Source organism: Nyctereutes procyonoides, unplaced genomic scaffold (genome assembly GCF_905146905.1).
Source record: "Nyctereutes procyonoides isolate TBG_1078 unplaced genomic scaffold, NYPRO_anot_genome, whole genome shotgun sequence".
Classification (NCBI taxonomy): domain Eukaryota; kingdom Metazoa; phylum Chordata; class Mammalia; order Carnivora; family Canidae; genus Nyctereutes; species Nyctereutes procyonoides.
In genome coordinates this window covers 7,634,765-7,658,305 of record NW_026575160.1, presented here as the reverse complement: position 1 = coordinate 7,658,305, position 23,541 = coordinate 7,634,765, and the positions used below count along the sequence as shown (strand labels likewise).

Here is a 23,541-nt window from a genome sequence, read left to right as displayed (position 1 = left end):
CATCTGCCTGTGTCTCTCATGAATGAGTAAATAAATAAAATCTTAAAAAAAAAGGACGTTAGCGGACCTAAAGGTCTGGCCGCCCCGAGGGGAGAGAGGAGGTGGTGGCCGGTCCTGTAGCACGCTCCGGGCTCTCAGCTCCTGCGGCCGTCCCGCAGGCGGGAAAGTGGCTGCCCTCTGCTGGTCACAAGCGCGTAATGCAACTCAAGGAGAGCAATTTCCTAGGGGCGGGCCAGCCGGTGGATGACGTAGAAGCCGGGCGCCCGGAGATAGGCGGCAGTGCGTGCGTCAGCCGTGGGCGCCGCGGGAAAGCTTGACGAAGCGCATGGCTGCGGGTTGCTGCGAGTCTCCGCCGCCTAAGGCGGCCTCCGAGGGGCCGGCCGGCGTGTTGCCTTGCCTAGAGCTTCCGACCTACGCCGCGGCTTGTGCGCTGGTGAGTAGCCGTTACTCCTGCCTGGTGGCGGGGCCGCACCGAAGACACGTCGCACTTTCGCCGCGCTACCTTAACCGGAAACGCACCGGTATCCGGGAACAGCTGGACGCGGAGCTGCTGCGCTATTCCGAAAGGTACCGGCCCCTTAGGCCCTTCCCGCGTGCGCCGGCGCTCGGGCGGGGGTAGCAAGAGAGGGGTGAGTGGGAAGGATCGGCCTGGACGCCCTCGGGACTCTTCTTCGGGCCCGGAAGGCCGGAACCTGCCTAGTCGGGATCTGCACGGTCCACGTAATAGGCAGGAAGGGAGACGCAAAGGCGGCGTGAACTGTGCCGGGGGACGGGTAGAGAAGCTTGTTCTGTGGCGTTCAGGGGGAAGAATAGACCAGGGGCCTAGAAACACGGCAGGCCCGGGTACCCCCCCCCCCACACACACACACAGACGCAGAGGGAGAAGCAGGCTCCAAGCGGGGAGCCCGACGTGGGGCTCGATCCCGGGTCTCCAGGGTCACGCCCCGGGCTGCGGGCGGCGCTAAACCGCTGAGCCACACGGGCTGCCCGAGAGATTCTGTTGTTTATTTTGCTCGGGTACTTCTGCTGGGTTCTCTTGTTTGGGACCTCATCAGGGACGAGAAGAGTACTGTTTTACTTTTTTTTTTTTTTTAATTTATTTATTCATGATAGAGAGGCAGAGGGAGAAGCAGGCTCCACGCAGGGAGCCCGACGCGGGACTCGATCCCGGGTCTCCAGGATCCCGCCCTGGGCTGAAGGCGGGCGCCAAACCGCTGCGCCACCCAGGGATCCCCCCCTTTGTTTTGTTTTTAAGAGCAGTTTAATTAATCTAACTGGGCAGTCTGTTGGGCTTGAGGGTGAAAAAACTTTGTGGTTCGTTTAATGTGTTCAGAAGAAACGGAGTTACAAGAACGGAGGGTCGAAGGAAGGGGGCATGTGTACTTTAATATTGCGATAGGGCTGCTTTGCCTCAAAAGCAAAGGTTCCGGAGCCGGGACAAGTGGAATTCCTAGGGACTCCTTACTGCACTTCAGAAATTTGATGACATCCTCCCCCCCACCCCCACCCCCACCCCTCCGGGAAATTTGCTGTCCGTGTTCTCGGTCAAAGTATCCAAAGTGTTCCCTTTCTCCAGGGATCCTGAACAGGTTAAGAAGCAAGCAAGTCTAGGATGTACGGCTCATTCCAAGCACCAGCACACTGGTGTGGTGGCTGTTTTATGTACTAGGGACTTGGGATTTAAAAACAAAGAAAAAACAAGATCCCTGTTTCAAGAAACTGTAAGCTCTAGTAAAGATATAAATGTCAGATAAATCGAATGAAATGTTAAAATTTGACAGAGGTCTAAAGTTATATTAAGAGAAAGAGTAGTGAATTTGATATTAGGACCTCTGAGATGGTAGTATTCAAGGCATAAAAAGTGTGACGTAAGCGGATAGTAGATAAAAATAGACTGCTTTGGTCAGAGAATTGTAAGTACTATATAATTGGAGTAAGATTTATGTTAGAGGAAAGAAATTGTGTGCAGTTGAAGAGAGCAGAGGCAGCGTGGGGGATCACTCAGGATGTACATTTTGCTCTTTCCTATCTACTAGGGTTTTTTTTTTTTTTTTTCCCTCATTGCTTAAGCAGGCTTGGCGCTTCATCCTCCCAGTGCCCTCCAGCTCTGAAATTTGGTGCACTCTGGAGAGAGTAGTGCATATCTGATCTCTGGGAGATGATCAGATACACAGTTGAAGAAGAAACCACGCTTGATAGCATTAGCTGATGGCTTAAGGAGAGTGAGGCTGTAGACATGGAGACCAATTAAGAGATGGTTACAACTGTCCAAGAGAAAATGACTAGAGAGTATGGAATTGAGAGTTATTAAGGATATAAAAGTGGTCATAAAATCTGGGAAGAGACATTGTTTGATATACTTACTACTTTCTGGAACCAATCAGTGCTTCCACTTGACAGGCTAGGAGGAAGCCACCTGAAGTATCCCAAGTCCGAGCCATTACCCTAGAGATGTAAGGAACCCATTGAACAATAATATCTAATGGAACGGGACAGTGTGGCCTTATGGAGCAGGTTGCGCTCTGAACTAATGAGGACTGCCCACCACACCCTCCCCTCCCCCACCCCCAGTACCACCCTGGGTAGTGGGGTACCCCAGTGTGATAAAGACTCGGACTTACTCAGGGCAAATAAAGCAGCACACATTGAACTATACATTTCTAGTTAGGGACGAAACCTTGAACTGTAATGCCAATCATTTGTCGTGTATAGGTAGATTTCCAGACTTTGGCGCCATCAGGAGGAATCAGGAAGACTTGTTTCACTTTGTTTGAGAAATGAGGAAAATTGAGTGTTGGGAAGTGGAGGAGGGACAATAAAGTATCCCCCAAACTGAGAAGGCACTTTGAGATTTGAAAATGAAGTAGGTGACTCCATACATTTTACACATCCTTCGATTCTGGGTAATTTACTGACATAGGGGACTGGACATGTGATTATCCTGCAGCTGCACAGCTATTCTCCACAAAGTTTGGACCATAGTTCACATTTATAGAGTACAAAGGGGTGTGCAGAGGGCATTTTGGTTAGGTCAGAGGTCTAACACTTAACAGACTTTGTGGTGCCACGTGTGCTCCAGAAGAGGGGGAGGAAAGTGTGTTACCTATAGTAGTTATCTAAACAACTTTAGGGAAGATCAGGACAACTTCTTGTATTCTGGTCAGGGCATATGTTAACTCCAAGGGGCCTGAAACCTGTGGCCCTGAGGGAGGTCATCACCCGGACATGAACAAGCTGGAGGGCCAAACATGGGGTCAGTATTGTCAGCATTCATATACATTGATGGCTCCTACAGTGTTTACATGCCATTCTTCTCTGATGACCCTAGAGTCAGATATTGGGAACTGGGTTGCATGCCTATGTCATGGCAGTAATGTAAACAGAAACATGAGGTTAAGATTCGTATAAGACCAAAGAAAATACTTAGTAGTTCCTTAGTGACGGTCAAGAGGTGAGTCATAAGTGAAGGCACCAGCAAAAGCTATCAAAGCAATTGTGAATTTCAGCATAAGTGGTGGCCCACAACGGGGAGAGCTTCCTGAGGCAAGAAGGAAGGACATCAGCAATGCAAGGCTGGGGCAATAAGACAATGTTTGACAGCAGTAGACAAGGCAAATCATTTGGCAACGACACAGTAGGTGTTTGGTCTCCGTGCCACTGTGGCTTTTCATCATTCCCCGTTCTGAGTGACAGGAATGTTTCCAGCTACTTCCTGATGAAAAGGGGGGCATAAATCAGGATTGAGGAATGAAACTGCCTTGCATCCAGTTGCAGATATCCCCTTAATACGAGGTTGAGCCCCCATCCTTCATAGAGGCATTTTTTTGGAACCGTAATGTGTAGTCTTAGCATCTTATGCCACTTTTCATAATGAGGTAAAATCATGTCAGTTCAGTTAAACAGTTGTATCATTTCAGGAGGTGGTCCTGCCAGATGGGTTTTCAAAGTCCACCTATAGTGTATAACTAGTCCAATAGAAATCCAGATATTCAAGGAAACCAGAAGAATTCAGACTCTGACCCAGTGTTATAGGTAAACAAAAAACATTTGAGGACAATTAGAACTAGAATCTAACACCCGTAAAGATATGTTACTGAAATATGATTTTTTTCTTTGCAAAATCCCCCTCATTTCCATCAGCAATAGTCAAGACTAATTTGTTTGTAAAACAAGTCCATTTTTTAACAAATTCGGCCTAAATAATTATGTAAGTACAACTGGCCACATATGTTCTTTCAGCTCTGTTTTGCTGGAACATTGCATAAAGAATTTCACATTGAGCTTTTAATAGCCATTCAAGGCTAAAAGCCAAGCCAAATACTTGCCATCAGACTTTCTTTCAGTACCCAAAGATCTGATTATTTCCTCACTTCTTGGGGTACCTCAAATATCCTGAGGTTCTTGATCCTGTCAGAAAGCAACCTTCCTTGCTTACGTGGTAAGGCTCTTGGGAACCCTGTAAGCAAGGTACCAGCTGTGCCACTTATTCCAGGGGGGCTTCATTGGCTCCATAGAGTCAATCTTAGTTCCTTAAAACTGGCTATATCTGAGTCTCTATGCTTGTCTTTCTCAAATACGACATTCCAGTCAAAGCCTTAGTAATTGAACTAATTTTCCTAATGGTGACCTATTACAAGAAGGGATTCTTAGTGAATTTTTGCAAGTAACTATAATTGCCATGAAGGTAAAAATACTCAGATCACTTCTTGAATTCTGGAGGGATCAGGCAGGGAAAAAAAGATAAATGTTTTCTTAAATCCTGAAGAGCAAACATTAGAGAACCAGTAATGTTTCAAACAAGAATCATAAAAACTGTAATCATCCTCAGTTAATTCAGTCTTCTGTTACTGATTCTTTTTTTTTTTTTTTCTAATTCTTTTTTTAGTTTGAATACAGTTTTCCCATTATTCCCAGAAATTTTTATTTGGCTTAGTTTTATGATCTAAAAGGTATCAGAAACCTGTGGTTGTCAAGTCTTCCCTGTGATTCTCCTTGAAGATGAAACATATTTGTAAGAGCATTAGAACAATAACTGTGACAAAAGACTTAAAGGCCACAGTTAAAGATCATATGAGATTTCATTATAGTGCAGTTGACAAGGAAATCTGGTTATTTCTGTGATAGTACTTCAATAATTAGAATTACAAATAATGATGTTATACCAGGATACTGAACTTTTAGGAATTTCATAGTATTCACCCATGCAATATAACCTAAAAAGATTTATCATCACCTATCTCACAGTGCTTCCCATGTAATTTAGCATACCAAATCAATAAGCCTTACTAGTTAAAAAGACTTTACTTAGAATTTGAATTTTTGTAAATTTGTTAAAAATACCAGGTATGTATGTATGTATGTATGTATTTATTTATTTATTTATTTATTTATTTATTTTTATTTTTTTAAATACCCGGTTTTAAAGCTCATACCTAGGGGCGCCTAAGTGGCTCAGTGGGTTAAGTGTCTACCTTCAGTGTTGATCCTAGGGTCCTGGGATTGAGCCCTACAAGGGGCTCCCTGCTCAGTGGGGAGTCTGCCTCTCCCTCTGCTCCTCTCCCTCCTCATGCACTCTGTGTGCACGCTGTCTCTAATAAATCCTAAAGCAATGCCTAAAAAAGACCACAGATCATTACAGCACTTAATTACTTATTTAACCTAGATGGCAGGGATCCCTGGGTGGCGCAGTGGTTTGGCGCCTGCCTTTGGCCCGGGGCGCCATCCTGGAGACCCGGGATTGAATCCCACATCGGGCTCCCGGTGCATGGAGCCTGCTTCTCCCTCTGCCTGTGTCTCTGCCTCTCTCTCTCTCTCTGTGACTATCATAAGTAAATAATAAAAAAAAAAAAATTTAACCTAGATGGCAGTAGAAATTCTAAAGGCAAGTACAGAAGGTTACATAGTTGATACCAAAACTTAGCTCTTTTGATATTAAGAAGATTTAGATTTATGAAGTAATTAAAGCCCTGATAGCAAACTTTGTTTTTTTCTGGGCAGTTAAAGGAAAAACCTTTTGTATTTTTCTATCAAAAGCAGACCAATATTCTAGGAAAACCCTGTCATTTCAACAGAGTGAAAAATGAAACTCCAGTCTTAAACCAGTGTACTTTTAAAACTCATTAATTCCAATCTTCCTTCTGACTGCATATTCTTTTGTAAATACTCCTTTTTCACAGACTTTCTGCAATTTTTTTTTAACATTAAGATTTTTTTCATGTTTTCTCTCTTTAAATAAGCCTCATTTTAGGACAAATTACTTTGTTTTACCCAAACAAAAATATATTGCCATTTCTTATACTTTATTACCTATAACATATCACATACCTTATTTTCCTTGCATCCACAGTTGCTTCCCTCATTTCCAGTAGTCTCTTTAAAGATGTTATTTATTTTACTTTTTGAGAGAGCATGAGAACGCATGCTCACAGGAAGAAGGTGCAGAGGGTGAGGGAGAGAGAGAATAATACCAAGCAGGACTCCATGCTGAGCACAGAGCCATTGTGGGGTTTGATCCCTTGACCCTGAGATCACAACCTGAGCCAAAATCAAGAGTGGACACTTGACTGAGCCACCTGAGTGCCCCTCCAATAGTCTAAATAACATTTGTTAGAATTCTTAATGCTTAGAAACTTTACTTTCGGGGATCCCTAGGTGGCGCAGTGGTTTGGCGCCTGCCTTTGGCCCAGGGCGCGATCCTGGAGACCCGGGATCGAATCCCATGTCGGGCTCCCTGCATGGAGCCTGCTTCTCCCTCTGCCTGTGTCTTTGCCTCTCTCTCTCTCTGTGTAACTATCATGAATAAATAAATAAAATCTTAAAAAAAAAAAAAGGAAACTTTACCTTCTAGTGAAAACTAAGTAGTAAGCAATATTAGTCTCAGATGTACAATACGGTGATTTGACAATTCTATATATTACTCAACACACATCATAATAAGTGCACTCTTGATCTCCTTCACCTGTCTCATCCATGTCCCCTCTAGTAACCATCACTTTGTTCTCTATAGTTAAGAGTCTGTTTCTTGGCTTGTCTCTTTTTTTCTCTGTTTATTTGTGTTTCCTAAATTCCATATCTGACTAAATTCCACTATTTGTCTTTCTCCAAGTGACTTTTTTCACTAGCATTATACCCTCTCCATCTATCCATGTTTTTGCAAATGGCAAGATTTCATTCTTTTTTATGGCTGAGTAATGTTCCATTGTGTGTATATATATATATATATATATATATATATATATATATATATGTTTACCACTTTTTATTTATTTATTTTTAAAGATTTTATTTATTCACGAGAGACAGAGGCAGAGACATAGGCAGAGGGAGAAGCAGGCTCACTTCAGGGAGTCCAACGTAGGACTTGACACCAGCACTCCAGTATCACGCCCTGGGCAGAAGGCAGGCACCAAACCGCTAAGCCACCCAGGCGTCCCTATATGTACCACTTCTTTATCAGTTCATCTGTTGTTTGGACACTCAGGCTACTTGCATAATTTGGCTATTGTTAATTCTACAGTAAACATAGGGATGCATATATCTTTTTTAATTAATGGTTTTGTATTTGAGTATTTTGTATTTGTATTCACCCAGTAGTGAATTACTAGATCATATGGTAATTCTATTTTTAATTTTTTGAAGAACCTCCATGCTATTCTCCACAGTGGCTTTCCAACAGTTTGATTTCCAACAAAAATGCACAAGGGTTCATTTTTCTTCACGTTTGCCAACACTTGTTTCTTGTATTTTTTATTTTGACCTTTGTGACAGGTGTGAGGTGATACTCCATTGTGGTTTTGATTTGCATTTCCCTGATGATGAGTGATGGTAAGCATCTTTTCATGTGTCTTGGCAATCGATATCACTTCTTTGGAAAAATGTCTGTTAATGCCTTTTCCCCATTTTTAATTGGATTATTGGGGGTTTTTTGGTGCTGACTTACCTAAATTCTTTATATATTTTGGGTATGAATTCTTTGTCAGATAGGTCCATTGCAAGTATCTTCTCCCATTCAGTAGGTTATCTTTTAGTTTTTTCCTTTGTTATTCAGAAGCTTTTGATTTTGATGTAGTCTTAGTAGTTTATTTTGCTTTTGTTTCTCTTGCCTCAGGAGACATCTAGAAAAATGTTGCTAGAGGTGATGTCAGAGAAATGACTGCCTTTGCCTTCTTCTAGGATTTTTATGGTTTCAAGTCTCACATGTAGGTCTTCAATCCATTTTGAGTTTATTTTTGTGTATGGTAAGAAAGTGGTCCATTTTCATTGTTTCACATGTAGTGGTCCAGTTTTCCCATCACCATTCGTTGAAGAGACTGTCTTTTTCCCATTGGATATTCTTGTCTCCTTTGTTGAAGATTGAGCTATAATAATGGCTTGTTTCTGAGCTGTTCCATTCCATTGATCTTATGTGTCTATTTTTGTGCCACTACAATGCTGTTGATTATTACAGCCTTGTAGTGTAATTTGGATACACTACTATTGTTTTGGCTATTCAGGATCTTTTGTGGTTCTGTAGAAATTTTGGTATTATTTGTTCTAGTTCTGAGGAAAGTTTTGTTGAGATTTTGATAGAGATTGTATTAAATTTATAGATTGCTTTGGATAGTATGCACATTTTAATAATACTGGTTCTTCCAATTCATTAGCATGGGCTATCTTTCCATTTGTTTACTTTGTCTTCAGTTTCTTTTTTTAGAGAGAGATGGTAGTGGGGGCCAGAGGGAAAGAGGGAGAGAATCCCAAGCAGACTCCATGCTGAGCACAGAGCCCATTATGGGGCTTGACCTCATGACCCTGAGATCACAACCTGAACTGAAATCAAGACTTGGATGCCTTAACCAACTGTGCTACCAGGCACCCTGTCTTTAGTTTTAAATCAGTGTTTTATAGTCTTTGGAGTACAGGTATTTCACATCCTTGGTTAAGTTTATTCCTGGGTATTTTACTATTTTTGGTGCAATTATAACTGGAATTGTTTTTTTAATTTCTGTAATGGTATACATTATTCGTGTATAGACATGCAACAGATATCTGTATGTTGATTTTGTATTCTGTGACTTTACTGAATTGATTGATCAGTTCTAGTAGTTTTTGGTGGAGTCTTTTCAGATTTTCTATGTATAGTATCATGTCCTGTATAATTAGTGAAATTTTTGCTTCTTCCTTAGCAATTTGGATGCTTTTTAGTTCTTTTCATTTTTATGATTGCTATGGCTAGCACTTCCAGTACTCTGTTGAATAAAAGTGGTGAGAATGGACATCTTTGTCTTATTCCTGATCTTAGAGGAAAAGTTCTTAGTTTTTCACTATTCAGTATGATGTTAGCTGTGGGTTTTTCATCTAAGGCCTCTTACTATGTTGAGGTATATTCCCTCTAACCTACTTTGTTGAGGGTTTCTGCCATGAATGGATATAGCACTTTGTTAAATGCCTTTTCTACAATATTTGAAATGATAGGGTTTTTAAAAAAGATTTTCCTTATCTTTGGAGAGGGAGGGTGGGAGCGCATGCACACATGTGGGTGCACATGAGCAGGAGGGAGGGACAGAGGGAGAGGAAAAAGCAGACTCCCGCTCTGCAGAGAGCCTGACTTTGGGCATGATCCCAGGACCCTGAGATAATGACCTGAGCCAATGCAGATGCCTAACCAACTGAGCCACCCAGGTGCCCTAAAATGATACTTTTTTTTTTTCCCTTAAGATTTTATTTATTCATTCATGAGAGACAGAGAAAGAGGCAGAGACACAGGCAGAGTAAGAAGCAGGCTCCATGCAGGGAGCCCGATGTAGGACTCGATCCCAGGTCTCCAGGATCAGACCCTGAGACGAAGGTGGTGCTAAACCGCTGAGCTACCCGGGCTGCCCCAATGATAGTGTTTTTATTTTCTTTTTTGATGTGGTATATTACATTGATTGATTTGAAATCAATCAATCAAGTTCAAATATTGAACCTCGGTTTACAGAAATAAATCCCTCTTAATCATGGTGAATATTTTTAATGTATTAATGGATTCAGCTAGCTAATATTTTGTTGAGAAATTTTGCATCTACAGGCATCAGAAATATTGGCCTGTAGTCTTGTGTGTGTGTGTGTGTGTGTGTGTGTGTGTGTGGTGTCTTCATATGGTTTTGGTATCAGGATAATGCTGGTCTCTGAATTTGGAAGCTTTCTTTCTTTTCTACTTTTTTTTAGAATATTTTGAGAATAATAAGTGTTAAATCTTTAGATGTTTGGTCTTTAAATTTACCTGTGAAGTCACTTAGTCCTGGACTGTTGTTTGTTGGGAGTTTTAAGGTTATTCATTCAATTTCATTGTTGGCAATCAGTCTGTTCAAATTTTCTATTTCTTATTTAGTTTTGGGCGGTGATAGGTTTCTAGAAAGTAACCAGTTCTTCTAGGATGTCCATCCAATTTGTTGGTATATAGTTTTTAATGTCTTAAAATGCTTTTTGTATTTCTTTGATGTTGATTATTGCTTTCTCTTTCAATTCTGATTTTGTTTATTTTCTCTTTCTCTTTTGATCAGTTTATCAATTTTGTTAATCCTTTCAGTGAATCAGGTCCTGGTTTCATTGATCTGTTCTATTGTTTTTTAGTTTCTCTTTTATTTCTGCTCTAATCTTGATTATTTCTTCCTGCTACTTGTTTTGGGTTTTCTTTTTCTAGCTCCTTTGGGTTTGTAAGGTTAGTTTGAAATTCTTCTCATTTCTTGAGGTAGGCCTGTAGTGTTTTAACGTTCCTTCTTAGAATAGCTTATATTGCATCTCAAAAAACATTTTGGACTGCTGTATTTTCATTTGTCTTCATGTAATTCTTTATTTCCTCTTGATTTTTTGGCTGACACATTCACAGTTTAGTATCATGTTACTTCATGTAATTGTGGTTTTTAAGATTCTTTCTCGTGGTTGATTTCTACTTTGTTAGCATTAAATTTGGAAAAGATGCATAGTATGACTTCAGTCTTTTTTAATTTGTTGAGACTTGCTTTGTAGGGTAACATATGATCTGTCTTGGAGAAGATATCCTGTGTGCACTTGAAAAGAATGTGTATTTCCTGTTTAGGATGGTATGTTCTGTATATATCTGTTAGATCCATCTGTTCCAATGTGTCATTCAGAGACACTGTTTTCTTGTTGATTTTCTGTTTGGATAATTTATCCATTGATGATGGTGGGGTATTAAAGTCCTCTACTATTATTGTATTATTATTGATTACTTCGTTTATGTTTGTTATTATGTTTAGTGGTGATGAGATCCTTTAACTTTTGTTTGAGAAACCCTTTAGCTCTCCTATTCTGAACGATGACCTTGATGGATAGAGTATCCTAGTTACTGGCTTTTTTCTTTGAATATATCAGGCTACTCCCTTTTGACCTGCAGTATTCTTGCTGAAAAATCCACTGATAGTCTTATTGAGTCTCCTTTATGAAACTGTTTTCTTTTTTCTTGCTGCTTTTAAAATTCTTTATAACCTCCCCCCCCCTTTTTTTTTTGCCATTTTAATTAACGTGTTTCTTAGTGTGGACATCTTCAGGTTGCTTTTATTAGGGGATCTGGATGTCTGTTTCCTTCTCCAGACTCAGGAATTTTTCGACTCTTATTTCTTCAAATACATTTTCTGCTCCCTTTTGTCTCTTCCTTCTGGTAACCTTATAATACAAATGTTATTATATTTGATAGTGTCCTGAGTTCCTTTAATCTCTTTTCATTTTTTTTTTTTTTGTTATTCATTTCTCTCTCCTGTTCATCTTGATTGCTTTCCATTATTCTTTCCTCTAGGTCACTGATTGATTCTTCTGCATCCTTGAGCTGTTATTTATTTTCTCTAGTGTATTTTTTAATTTCATCTATTGAGTTCTTCGTATCTAAGTGTTTCTTTTTTATGTTTTCTGTCTCTTTGTTGAAGATCTCACTGATGTCCTCCACTCTTCTCAAATCCAGTGATCATCTTTATGATCATTAATTTCTCTATCAGGCATATTACTTATCCTATTTCGTTTAGCACTCTTCCTGTGAATTTATACTGTTCTTTCATCCCTTCTCATTTTTTAATTCTGCATCTGTTTCTATGTATTAAGAAAGTCCTCTGATCTGGAAAGTAATGCCTGTATGAACAAGAGCTCTTGTAATTCCCTGCCTGCATTGCAGTGTCTCCTGTTCATCAGAACCTGGCACTGCAGGGGTGTCTCTTATGTGTGTTGCATGTGTACTGCTTTTGTGGCTGAGCCATGTTTCCCTTCAGTCCAGTCATCTGCAGTGGCTCTTTTTGCCTGTGTGGGCAGGGTTTGGTCCTTGTGTTGTTAGTGGACCAATCTTGGTCCACCATGGGCTTGAAATGAGCGAGAGCAGTCTTTTGCCAGAGCCATGGTAGCACCAAACTCAAGGGTGCTTTCCCTCTGTGGTCACCTGAGAAACTTTTATTGGTGGGCTGAGTCTGCAGTTAGACCAGATTTCTAATCCCAGTCCACTAATTGGGGGCAGGGTGCTGCATCTGGACTGGTGTGTGCTGTTGGTATTTTTCCTCTCTCAGGAGCAAGTGTCACTTTGGAGTGCTGCTGGCCCCTGTGGGGGCTACACGCATAAGGCGCAAGGCGTGCGGCACTACTTTGGATGGGCTTCAGCCAAGATCTTCAGGAGAACAGAGAAGCTGGGTGTCCTGCACATGGTGCCAGCAAGGTCTTTTATACACTGGTCTCCCGTGAGAAGGGAGCTGAAGCAGCCTGGGAATACTCCTGTAGACAGTTGAAGGGGGTGGGTCCACATTAAGTATGTGGCTGGGGCATGCTTTCGGCAAGCTAGGTGGATAGGTGGAGATGATTGTGCTGGACCCTGCAGCTATCTATGTAGTCAGTCTGGGGGCTGGTGCTGGGGAGGGAAATAGCACCCACCAGGTCTTTTGTTCTTGGTGAAATCTCCCAAAGTTCCCTGCATCTCCAGTACATGCTCTGAGATTATTAAATAAATCTCCTTCCTGTATACCCCAGGCATTTTTCGATCTGCTGCTTCTGTGCTGTATCTCAAGCAGGGCTGTTGTGCAGTTTCTTTAAGGGCAGGGAGTCAAGTTTTCTATCTCCCTCTTGCCTCTTAATGTATTGGACCTGCTGATTTTTAAAGTTCTTGGTGTTAAGCCCTGTTGATTGTTAACAAAACTGGAGAAGCCCTCTGTTTTTCAAAGCCAAATGTTACGGGGATTTGTCTTTTAACTGCAGTCCCCCAACCCGGGGTACTGGGGGCTAGGTCTTCTCTTCCCTCTCTGCGCCCAGTGTTCTTTCCTCCCAAGGTCTGTCCTCCTCTATGGTATGATCTTTCAGTAAGCATAAAACATGTTTATGAACAGATCTAAATTTATCTTTAATTTCTCTTTAATAAGACAAAAGTAGATAAATTTATGTGTAGTAATCAATATTTTTGGTATTTTATTTAGAAAAAAAATTGAGATGTCTAGTGAAGGGTTTCTCAAAGGTTTGATGGATTTACACAAATCCTTTTGGGTTTAGGCTCTATGGTCACATTCCCTAATTATCAATTTTGAACCCTACAGAACCCAATACATCTCTTAGAGTAAATATTTTGCAATACTATCTTTACTATCACGAAAGTACATCTTTACTGTGAATTGAAACTTAAAGGTAACATAACTTACCTACATAATTGAAAAAAGAATTCGTAAGTGCTCCTACACAATACAATAAATTATATTTCAATGTGATAATGCTTAATCATGACTACCTAGGAAGAGTTGAAGTAGTTTGATGACTTCTGCACTGACACAAGAATTGTGAATGTCTCCATTATATAAGGGTGGATTGATGCAGGGGTTTTGAGTTGACAACTTAGAGAAGACATACATTATCTCCATCGGTGAAATGCTTTTCTGAAGTGATGAGCAGTTCTCAGTAAAATTCCCTACTACTCTTGAATTTGCTACTACATTCCTGGAAATTTTAATGTATATTGAAACCGTGGAAACATGCCTGTACACTGATATATGTATGTGTGTGTGTGTGTGTGTGTGTGTGTGTGTGTGATATACACACACATATATAAAGTGTGTGTGTATACAGTAGAATTAGATTCTGTGTCCATCTATTTATAAATCAGTTTGTTCCCTCAGAGGTCATGTAGACTTCTGGATTTTCTGTGATGGTGTAGTTCCTGCTTGGGAAAACACAAACAGACACTAACAGTTCAAAAAAATGCTTTCTGGAATAAATCTCTTGAGTTTTTGGTCTTTTTGATTTGATAGTTATTAAAGTTCCTTTCCAGTGGCTCCTGGCTGTTTTATTTAAGCAGCAGCTATTAGGGATAAATTCTTTCTCTTATGCCATGTGAATAGTTTTAGAAATTTAGTAGAGTTCAACAAAAATGTTCTGGGCTCTCAAGGGCCACTACTCTAGTAGTGTGTGGAATGCAAACATATTTGCAGATAGTTAATAAAAAGAGATTAAGTTCAGTGATGATGCTGTGCCATGGAATCTTCTAAGAGTGGAGGAGGAGTGATTTCATCCTTGCCTTGCTGAGTCTAGGATGTTTTCTTGATCATGTAGTAGGTGTGGTAGTGAAGCCACCAGGTCTGCCTCCTTAGTAATTAAAATTTGTTAAGTACTTGGAAATGACATTTTCAAATAGTAGTTACCCCCTAATCCTGTCCCCTATGTAGACTAAAGTGACAAAATGGGTTCTTTTTTTTTTTTTTTTGGCAAAATGGGTTCTTAATAATTATAACTATATATTTCATTTATTAACATTACTATTTGTTACATACAGTTTGAGGATTTTTCTCTAAGTCATTGGCTTTAATATTCAGGGGCTTGACCTATGATTCTAGTAATTCTCTTACTTTAGGCCATCCAGTACAGAAATTCAGTAATGGTAGATAATACCAAAATTTGTCTTGATTTGGTTATACTCAGAGACATTTTTCATTCAAGTCTCCCCCCCCCCCCCACATTCTAGCATGACTAGAATTCTAATAGGTCAACCTACTGCTCATGAATAATTGGACATTTTGTTTCTGGGTACCTGTCTTGAACAATCATTTTTTTATTTAGTCAATATATTGGAACCTTTTGGTGAAATTAAATTACTCAAGTTATTATGGATTAATCATATGCTATTGTGTTTTGGCATGCGTGAGTATATTTAAGAGTCATATAATTTTTGGACTCTGAATATTTAATAATTATGGCCTAGTTTAAAAGAAGATAAAAATAAATTTTTTTTCTTTTCTAATAGCCTTTCAGGTGTCCCCATTGCATATGATAACATCAAAGTAGTGGGTGAACTGGGAGATATTTATGATGATCAAGGACACATTCATCTTAACATCGAAGCAGATTTTGTTATTTTCTGTCCTGAACCGGGGAAAAAGCTTATGGTATGTATTTATACATACACTTTTTTATGCTTTCTCTAATTGTATAATTATGTAATTTGGAAAATCTTAAGAGATTTGGGAAGCAAATGGATTGCTGTTGTGGTTTCCTGAAAATTATTTTTAAAAGAAAAAAAATTACTATCCATTTAATCTTGGTAAATTTTTAAATTCCATTCTTCTCAAACTCACATGTGTATGCAGATGTGTCTCATAGAATTTATTCTTTTCTTTGGATAGCACCAGAATGATCTTAGGCAGTAAGAAAAAAAAAATTATTTCATAATTTCTCAGTTATACACAATAATTCCTTCATACTACTACCCTGTTCGAATCCTTTATATCAAATAGGAGTTGAAAATTCAAATGGTTGCAGGACCAGGCAGGTAATGAAAGTGAATGAAGAATGAGGTTAGAGCACCCATAACGTGCCATATGATAAAGGCCCTGTGGGATAGGTCTTGTAGTTTTTCAAAAGAAGCTGAAGTATATCCTCATATGTTCTGCACTAGCCTCTCTTCTACCAGTTCTGCATGTATACATTGATATATATATACACATAAGAATATATATACACGTGTCTATTTTTTCCTTTAACAAAAAATTATGTAGGAATTGCGTAATCATTTAAGAACTGTTAACTAACCCTTTATTGCTAATAAAAAACACAGGTAAAATTTTACTGTCAAATCTGTAAGGCATTAATAATTTAAAAAAGCTTTTCAGAATCAAGTTAAACTGGTAGAGCATCCTGGGCATGACCAGCTGGGATCCTACAACCAGCCTCTATACTTCTAAAGTTGGCAGTAGATTTGTACTTAAAGCTGGTAACAGTTAAGTGTAGGAATTTTTGTATAAGTTACTGTAAATGTATAAATGGAAGTACCACACTATACAGAAAATATGAAATGAAAAAAGAAATCAATCCTTTTACTCTATTCCCTACAATAAGATCCAATCTTCAAATACATTTGGACAGTGTGTTCAGTTTTTTTTTAATATGAAGTATAATTTACATACAATAAAATGAGATCTAATTTAAATACAACAGAATGCACAGATCATAGTGTACAGTTCAATAAATTCTGGTGAGAGCATGTATTCTGTTCTATTTCAGAAAGATGCTTATGCCCTTTCCTGGTCAGTCCTCTCTCCATTCCAGAATACAACCACTGTTCTGATTACATTTATTGTGAAAGTAGTTTTGTTTATTCTAAAATTTCATGTTAATGGAATTTTTCATTACACAGTGTTTGAAAATCTGACCTCTTTTGCTCAACATGTTTGTTTGTTTTGCATTTCATGCATGCTGTTTGTTGTAATGGTTTCTTTTTGTTGTTCATGGTATTCAGTTGCATGAATGTATAATTTAATTGCCTGTCTTCATCGATAGACATTTGGGCTGTTTCCATTATGGAGCTATTATGAATAAAGCTGTGAATGTACATTTTCATTTCTCTTAGGTAAAAACTAGAAGTAGAATGCTAGGTCACAGAGTAGATGTGTTTAACTTTATGAAAAACAGGCAAATTTCCCATTCAGCACTATAAGTTGCTTTGCATCCTTGCCATCATTTGGTTTTGTCACTCTTTTAAGTTTACTGATGGGCATATACGAGTTTCCCATCACGGTTTTAATTTGCATTTCTCTTGAGCTCTTTTTCATGTGTTTCAGTAAGGGGCCTATTTAAGTGCTTTACTCCTTTTTAATTGGGTTTTTGTATTATTGAAGTATAGTACTGTTTGCAGCCTTCCTACAGATCCTTTTCAGATCATTTGTTAATATTTTACTCCAGTCAGTAAACTTGTCTCTTTTTAATGGTATCATTCCATAAACAGAAGTTTTTAATATTGATGATCAGTTTGTCTTATTTTTTTGGTTGTTGCTTTTTGGATCCTACGTAAGAAACTTGCCTACTGCTGGATTGTGAAGATACTTTTTATAAGCTTATAGAATTTTTTAGTTTTAGCTTTGTCATTTAGATCTATGATAAGTCTTTAATCTTTGTGTGTAATAAGAAGTAGGTCCTTGAGATATATTTTCTTATTCATATGGTTATTCAGTAGTTCTAGAACCCTGTATTGAAAAGATGTTCGTTTTCCTATTATTTCCTTAATTGATAAGCTTTATTGTTTTATAGCAGTTTTAGATTTACAGAAAAAATGAGTGGAAAATAATACCTCTCTTCACTTCTCCACCCCAGCATACACAAACACAGTTGCTCCTATTGTTGACATCTTACATTAGTGTGATAACATTTGTTACAGTTCTTAAGCTGATATTGATACATTATTATTTTCAGGGTTTAGAATTAGTTTTTCCTGTTGTACATTCTAAAACCCAGGGAATGTAAGTACAACATAATGACCTGTGTCCTGTGTTCCCTTTACTGTATCCTGTAGAATAATTGGGTACTGCTCTCAGAATTCTCTATTTTACATATTCACCCCTCACCTTCCTTCCATCCTCGTGAAACCTGGCAACTATTGATCTTTTTTACTGTCTGGTCTCTATGGTTTACCCTCTCCAGAATGTCATATAGTTGGAATCATATTGTATGTAGCCTTTCAGCTTGCCTTCTTTCACTTAGCAGTATGCATTTAGAATTCCTCCATGTCTTTTCATGGCTTGAGAGTTATTTTTTTATTACTGAATAGTACTCATTGTATAGATGCAGTACAGTTTGTCCATACCACCCAGAATGTACCATTGGGAACACCAGACTCCTAATAATGACAGCCAATGAGTTTTTTGTGTATAAGGAGTTGCAACACTAACATGTATACAGTTTTGTTTAAAATTTAAAATAAATGACTTAAACATTTCAGATGTTAATTTATATACATTATATACATTGATTCCTAGGGGAAGAAAAGAAAACTAAGGCTTTTTTTTTTTTTGAAACTTTCATATTTTAAGTTTAAAATCATATAGCACATACTTTTTAAAGCTTCCCAAAATATTTTGTGATTCAGTCAAAATAGCCATGCTCAAGATCTACATATGAAGGCTAAGCTGTCTTTTAATAAGTGCTTACATCATGCTAAAGTTAATTGTTAAAGAATGTACTCTAAGTTTTGAAATTCAGACTGTTTATAGAACTATATTGTGGTTCCTAGTTATTATAGAGAGCATAGGCTTCCTGCCTTAAAGTCTTTTCACATTTAGGTTATGTCAAAGAGTATTTTCTGCTTGGTTTCATTATGGTTATACTCTACTTACTCACCAGAGAATCCTGTAGTAGGAGCAAAGGAGTTGTTTTTATTGGGGGGGTGAGAAGAGTAGTTGTTTATCCAGTTAGGCAATTGATATGCAATTACTTAGTAAAGTTGAACTTTTCTCAAATCTCTACAGTGTTTTAAAATGATGGTTTAGTATAATATGTAAGTTTTAATCAAAAAATTTTTTCCATGTCATATTATACCATATTTTGGTGTTTTCTCTTTGAAGATCAACTTGAAGCTTATAAAGTTTTATTTACCTTTTAACTCTGGATTTCTTGATGTTACACTTTTTTTTTTTCCTCTTTCTTCCCAGGGTATAGTTAATAAAGTGTCATCTAGCCACATTGGCTGTTTAGTACATGGGTGTTTCAATGCCTCCATTCCTAAACCTGAGCAGATGTCTCCTGAACAGTGGCAGATCCTGGAGATAAATGTAGGTGATGAACTAGAATTTGAAGTATTTCGTTTGGACTCAGATGCTGCTGGAGTATTCTGCATTCGGGGAAAGTTGAATATCACTAGGTCAGTTCCTAATCACATTATTTTAATTTTGATACTTAGTCATTTGTTTAATTTTCAATTTAGAGAACATAAGTCCCTCTTTAAAAAAAAAAAAAAATTATTAGGGTATTCATGCTTCCTAACCATAAAGTCAGTGCAAATAGGAATCTAAAGTGTTAAGACGGGATCCCTGGGTGGCACAGAGGTTTGGCGCCTGCCTTTGGCCCAGGGCGCGATCCTGGAGACCCGGGATCGAATCCCATGTCGGGCTCCCGGTGCATGGAGCCTACTTCTCCCTCTGCCTGTGTCTCTGCCTCTCTCTCTCTCTCTCTCTGTGACTATCATAAATAAAAAAAATTTAAAAAAAAATAAAGTGTTAAGACAATGCATTGAATATTCTAAATCTCTACACATCTAGCTAACTGTTCTGTATTTTACTAAAACTCAGTCTTATGAATATTTTCTAGTTAATTTTTAACTAAATTTAACTTTTCTAGTTAATTTTTAGCATTTTCACAGTTGAAACACAAATTTGACTATTGTCATTATGCCAGGTAGGTAAGTTCTGTATTTTTTGATATTGAATTCTTAGAATAATTACTCTCATCTTGAGTTTGTTTCCATGGGAGCCAAGTTTAATGGAGTGTAGGGGAAAGAAAAAAGCTTTGGGAATACTGCTGGTGTTAATTCCTTTTTTAGATTTTACCTTGATAATTAACAAGAGTATGGGTTACAGTTTTAGAGCAGTTGTGCAGTAGAACTTTCTGCAATGATAGAAACATGTGCAGCATCTGTGATATCGAAGTTATCTTGCTGAAATTACTTATTTATATGTAGATATTATTACTGTATAGGACTTTGCAGTTCCAGAGTTCCACTGATAACTATTTTTATTTTAGTGTTAACTCATAGCTTTGAAGGTATTATTGCTTCAAGCAAGGGTAAGGGAAAAAAATGAAACAAGGATTGTGAGAGTAGAAGGAAACTCCATTAATTTCATAGATAGTGGAAGTATATATTTTATCACTCATCAGTTGTTTAGCTAATAAGCCTGGGTATTGTGATGTTTATTGTCACCAATTTTTTCTGAACCAAACCAAAATTTAGAAGCTACATTTTGATAAAATTTATGTCATTTTTTTTGTGTGAAAACAGTGTGGAAGAAGTACTTTGGAAAAATTTTAACCTTTCCCAGACATTTTAATGGGTGAGGGATAACAGGATAGAATACTTCAAATTTATGCCATACTTCTGTATCTTGTACTGCTGTCATTTTTTAGAAAAAAATTGGGATAGTCTTTCTCATTTTATTCTTTTTGTTTATTGCTCTGTAAATTTTTTCAACTGTCAATTTAGTTTACAAACCAAGTGCTCTGCAGTTCCTGAAGAAAGAACAGAAACTAGCACTGAAGAAATTATTGAAAAACCTCTCAAGAAGAAAAAGAAGAAGAAAGACCCAGAGTCCTATGAAGTGGAGAGTGATAACAGAGAGCTAGCTGATGTTACAGATGCCACAATGAAGAAAGAGATAGACCTGCAGATTGATAATATGAATGGCCTATGGAAGGATGAGCCGAAGAAGAAGAAGAAGAAGAAGCAGCAGCAGCAGCAGCAGCTGCAGCAGCAAGATCAGGACCAGGAACCTGTTTTCCAAGGCAGTGACTCCAGTGGTTACCAGAGTGACCATAAAAAGAAAAAAAAGAAAAGAAAATACAGTGAGGAAGCTGAATTTACCCCACTTTTGGAACATTCACCTAAAAAGAAAAGGGGAAAGTAATTTTCTTTAGTGCATTTTAAATATTGTTTTTTAAAAATTAAGATACAACAGATGAATAAATGTCAAAATGGTAGGAGATGTTTGTGTATTCCAGTAGTCTACAAAACAGGAAAGATTCGATTAGAAGTTTTTGGTGCTTAAGTTATTAAAGTGACGATTACTGTGGGAAATACCAATATTATTAAACTGCCATTTTATTGTATACAAAATAAAAAAGAGCTGCTCTCTCAAGTCTTGCATTTTTCCCGTTTTTACATTCTAAATAAAATTATTTCTATACTCTGAAGACTGGCAAAAGGACTTTGTATTATAGTATTATTCATATCATTGAAGAATGAGTTTGAGCTTCAGTTTGTTTTTTAAATAGGTTTGCCCTGTAGTCATAATATAACCTGTGATTTTTAGATTTTGTTGGCTATTACAGTGTTTCTGTGGTTCAACTTAGAAGGTTTTGCCAAAGGAGTTCCATGCCACTATTGTCTGTAGTAGGAAACATTGTTCACTATTCTTTCCTTCCAAATGCATGTTCTCTTTTTTTCCCTAAGAGGTTGGTAGAGAAGGCTCTTCTCTTGTACTTGTCTGCTTTTGCTGTGTTTGGAGGAGCACAGTCTAATTAAGACATGATAAATACCATTTGTCCCTAGTGGGGGAATTTCTCAACTCTATAATAATTAGGTTAAATACTAAAAACTGTGTAAGAGAAAATTTCACTGAGAATATATGGACTATGTCTTTCTTAACTACTAGAAAACATTGAGTAATGGCAAGCTGGTTCAGGCTGATTATCAATGCATGGCCATGTTCATTGATGTAAGAGTACCTATGCATCACTGTGTGTAATACCTCTAAGGAAAAGACATATAATGGCAGACTAGGAAGATGTAGTTCGTTCTCTTATGGAATGGCATAAGAGAAACAGATGTGTACACATAAGGAAATACAGAAAATGAGTAATTCTGGTAAGTACTAAAAGACTATTCACTGTTATTGACTATGCAGTGTTACTAATAACACTTATTCTGTGTTAATCTCTATAAATGGATGAATGGTTGAAATGAACTTCATGTGGCAACTATTTTATTGCCATTTTTCTTGTATCAGAGATGTATAACTTTAATTTTGTTAATATTTACATCCTGCTAGTAGCATATCCTGATCCAAATCTGTAATTATAGAATTCAGAATTTGGGGAGGAGCAGACATTCACACGTTTATTCTCAAGTGACTTAGTAATACCAGATAATAGAAAGATACAGGCCAATATTTCTTTTCCTACAATTTAATGTGGGTATTGAGCCCTTAAAATATGGCTAATGCAAATTGACATGTGCTATTAGTATAAAATACAAGATTTTGAAGATGTACAAAGAATGTAAAATATCTCAATTTTGTATATTGGTGAAATTCTATTTTTGATAGTGTGTTAAATAAAATTTAACTTTAGCTTATTTTGTGGTCATTTTTTTTGGCTAAAGGATTAAAATGATATCTGAAGCTCACTAATATCTTGTTAGATTTCTGCATTTAGATACTGGCCTGTAGTTTTTTGTTTGTGGGATTTTTTTTTTTTTTTGGTAGTATCTTTATATGATTTTGGTATCCGGATAATCCTCCACAAAATATTAGCAAACAGTATTCAACAGTCTCTTAAAACCACTCACCAGGATCAAGGGATTAACTCTGGTGATTGCAAGTATGGTTCAATATTTATAAGTCAGTCACATGCTCTATCACATTGAGAAAAGCTAAAAACCATTTGATCTCAATAGATGCAGAAAAAAATGATTTGACAAATCCGTTCATAGTAAAAACTCAACAATAACAGGTTTAGAGGCACCATACCTAACATAATATAGTCATATGTTAAAAACCCACAGCTAATCTCCTACTGGTCAAAGACTGAATCTTTAAGATCAGGAAGACAAGGATGTCCACTTTCACCACTTCAACATAGTACTGAAGGCCTCATTTTCTTACACCGTACACAAACTCGAGATGAATTAAAGACTTAAATGTGAGACCTTAAAACCATAAAACTCCTGGCAGAAAAAATTAATTAAAAGATTAAAGCATTGGGCAGCCCGGGTGGCTCAGCGGTTTAGCCTGCCTCAGCCCAGGGTGTGGTCCTGGGGACCTGGGATCAAGTCCCACATCGGGCTTCCTGCGTGGAGCCTGCTTCTCCCTCTGTGTCTCTGCCTCTCTTTCTCTCTCTCTCTCATGAATAAATAAATAAAATCTTAAAAAAAAAAAAAAAACTTTGGGGAAGATGGTGGAGTAGGGAGATCCTAACCTCATCTTTTCCAACTCACCGAGATAACAGCCACATGAGCACGGGTAGCTCAGAAAATGACCAGTAGAACAGACTTCCCACAGTTCATGGTAGAGAAGAGGTCACATCTAAAAGAGTAGGAGGGGTGAAAACAAGGTTGAGAATCAAACCCTCAGTGAGACTAACCAGGAATGGGAGAGACACCACAAGCATGGAGACTGAAGAGGGTTAGACCTCACACCAGGCATTCCAGACAGGGAACCTGCACTGACTGGCAAGACAAGGCTGCTTAACATTTTGTCTTTGAAAACCACTGGCACTTAACTGTTAGTTTTATAGCCATCAGGGCTTAACACAGACTACTTAAAATTTGCATACTTAGCTCTAGGAAAGCTGAGG

The 23,541-nt window shown here is 38.1% G+C and overlaps 1 protein-coding gene across 1 annotated transcript; it reads left to right on the top strand.

Annotated features, from left to right (window-relative positions):
• The first annotated feature begins 297 nt into the window (after positions 1 to 297).
• Positions 298 to 22,321, top strand: POLR1F (RNA polymerase I subunit F). The gene is made up of 4 exons (XM_055314865.1): positions 298 to 567; positions 15,233 to 15,374; positions 18,909 to 19,117; positions 20,453 to 22,321. The coding sequence occupies exons 1-4, from the start codon at positions 326 to 328 to the stop codon at positions 20,871 to 20,873; spliced, it is 1,014 nt and encodes a 337-aa protein (XP_055170840.1). The 5' UTR covers positions 298 to 325; the 3' UTR covers positions 20,874 to 22,321.
• Positions 22,322 to 23,541: the final 1,220 nt, after the last annotated feature.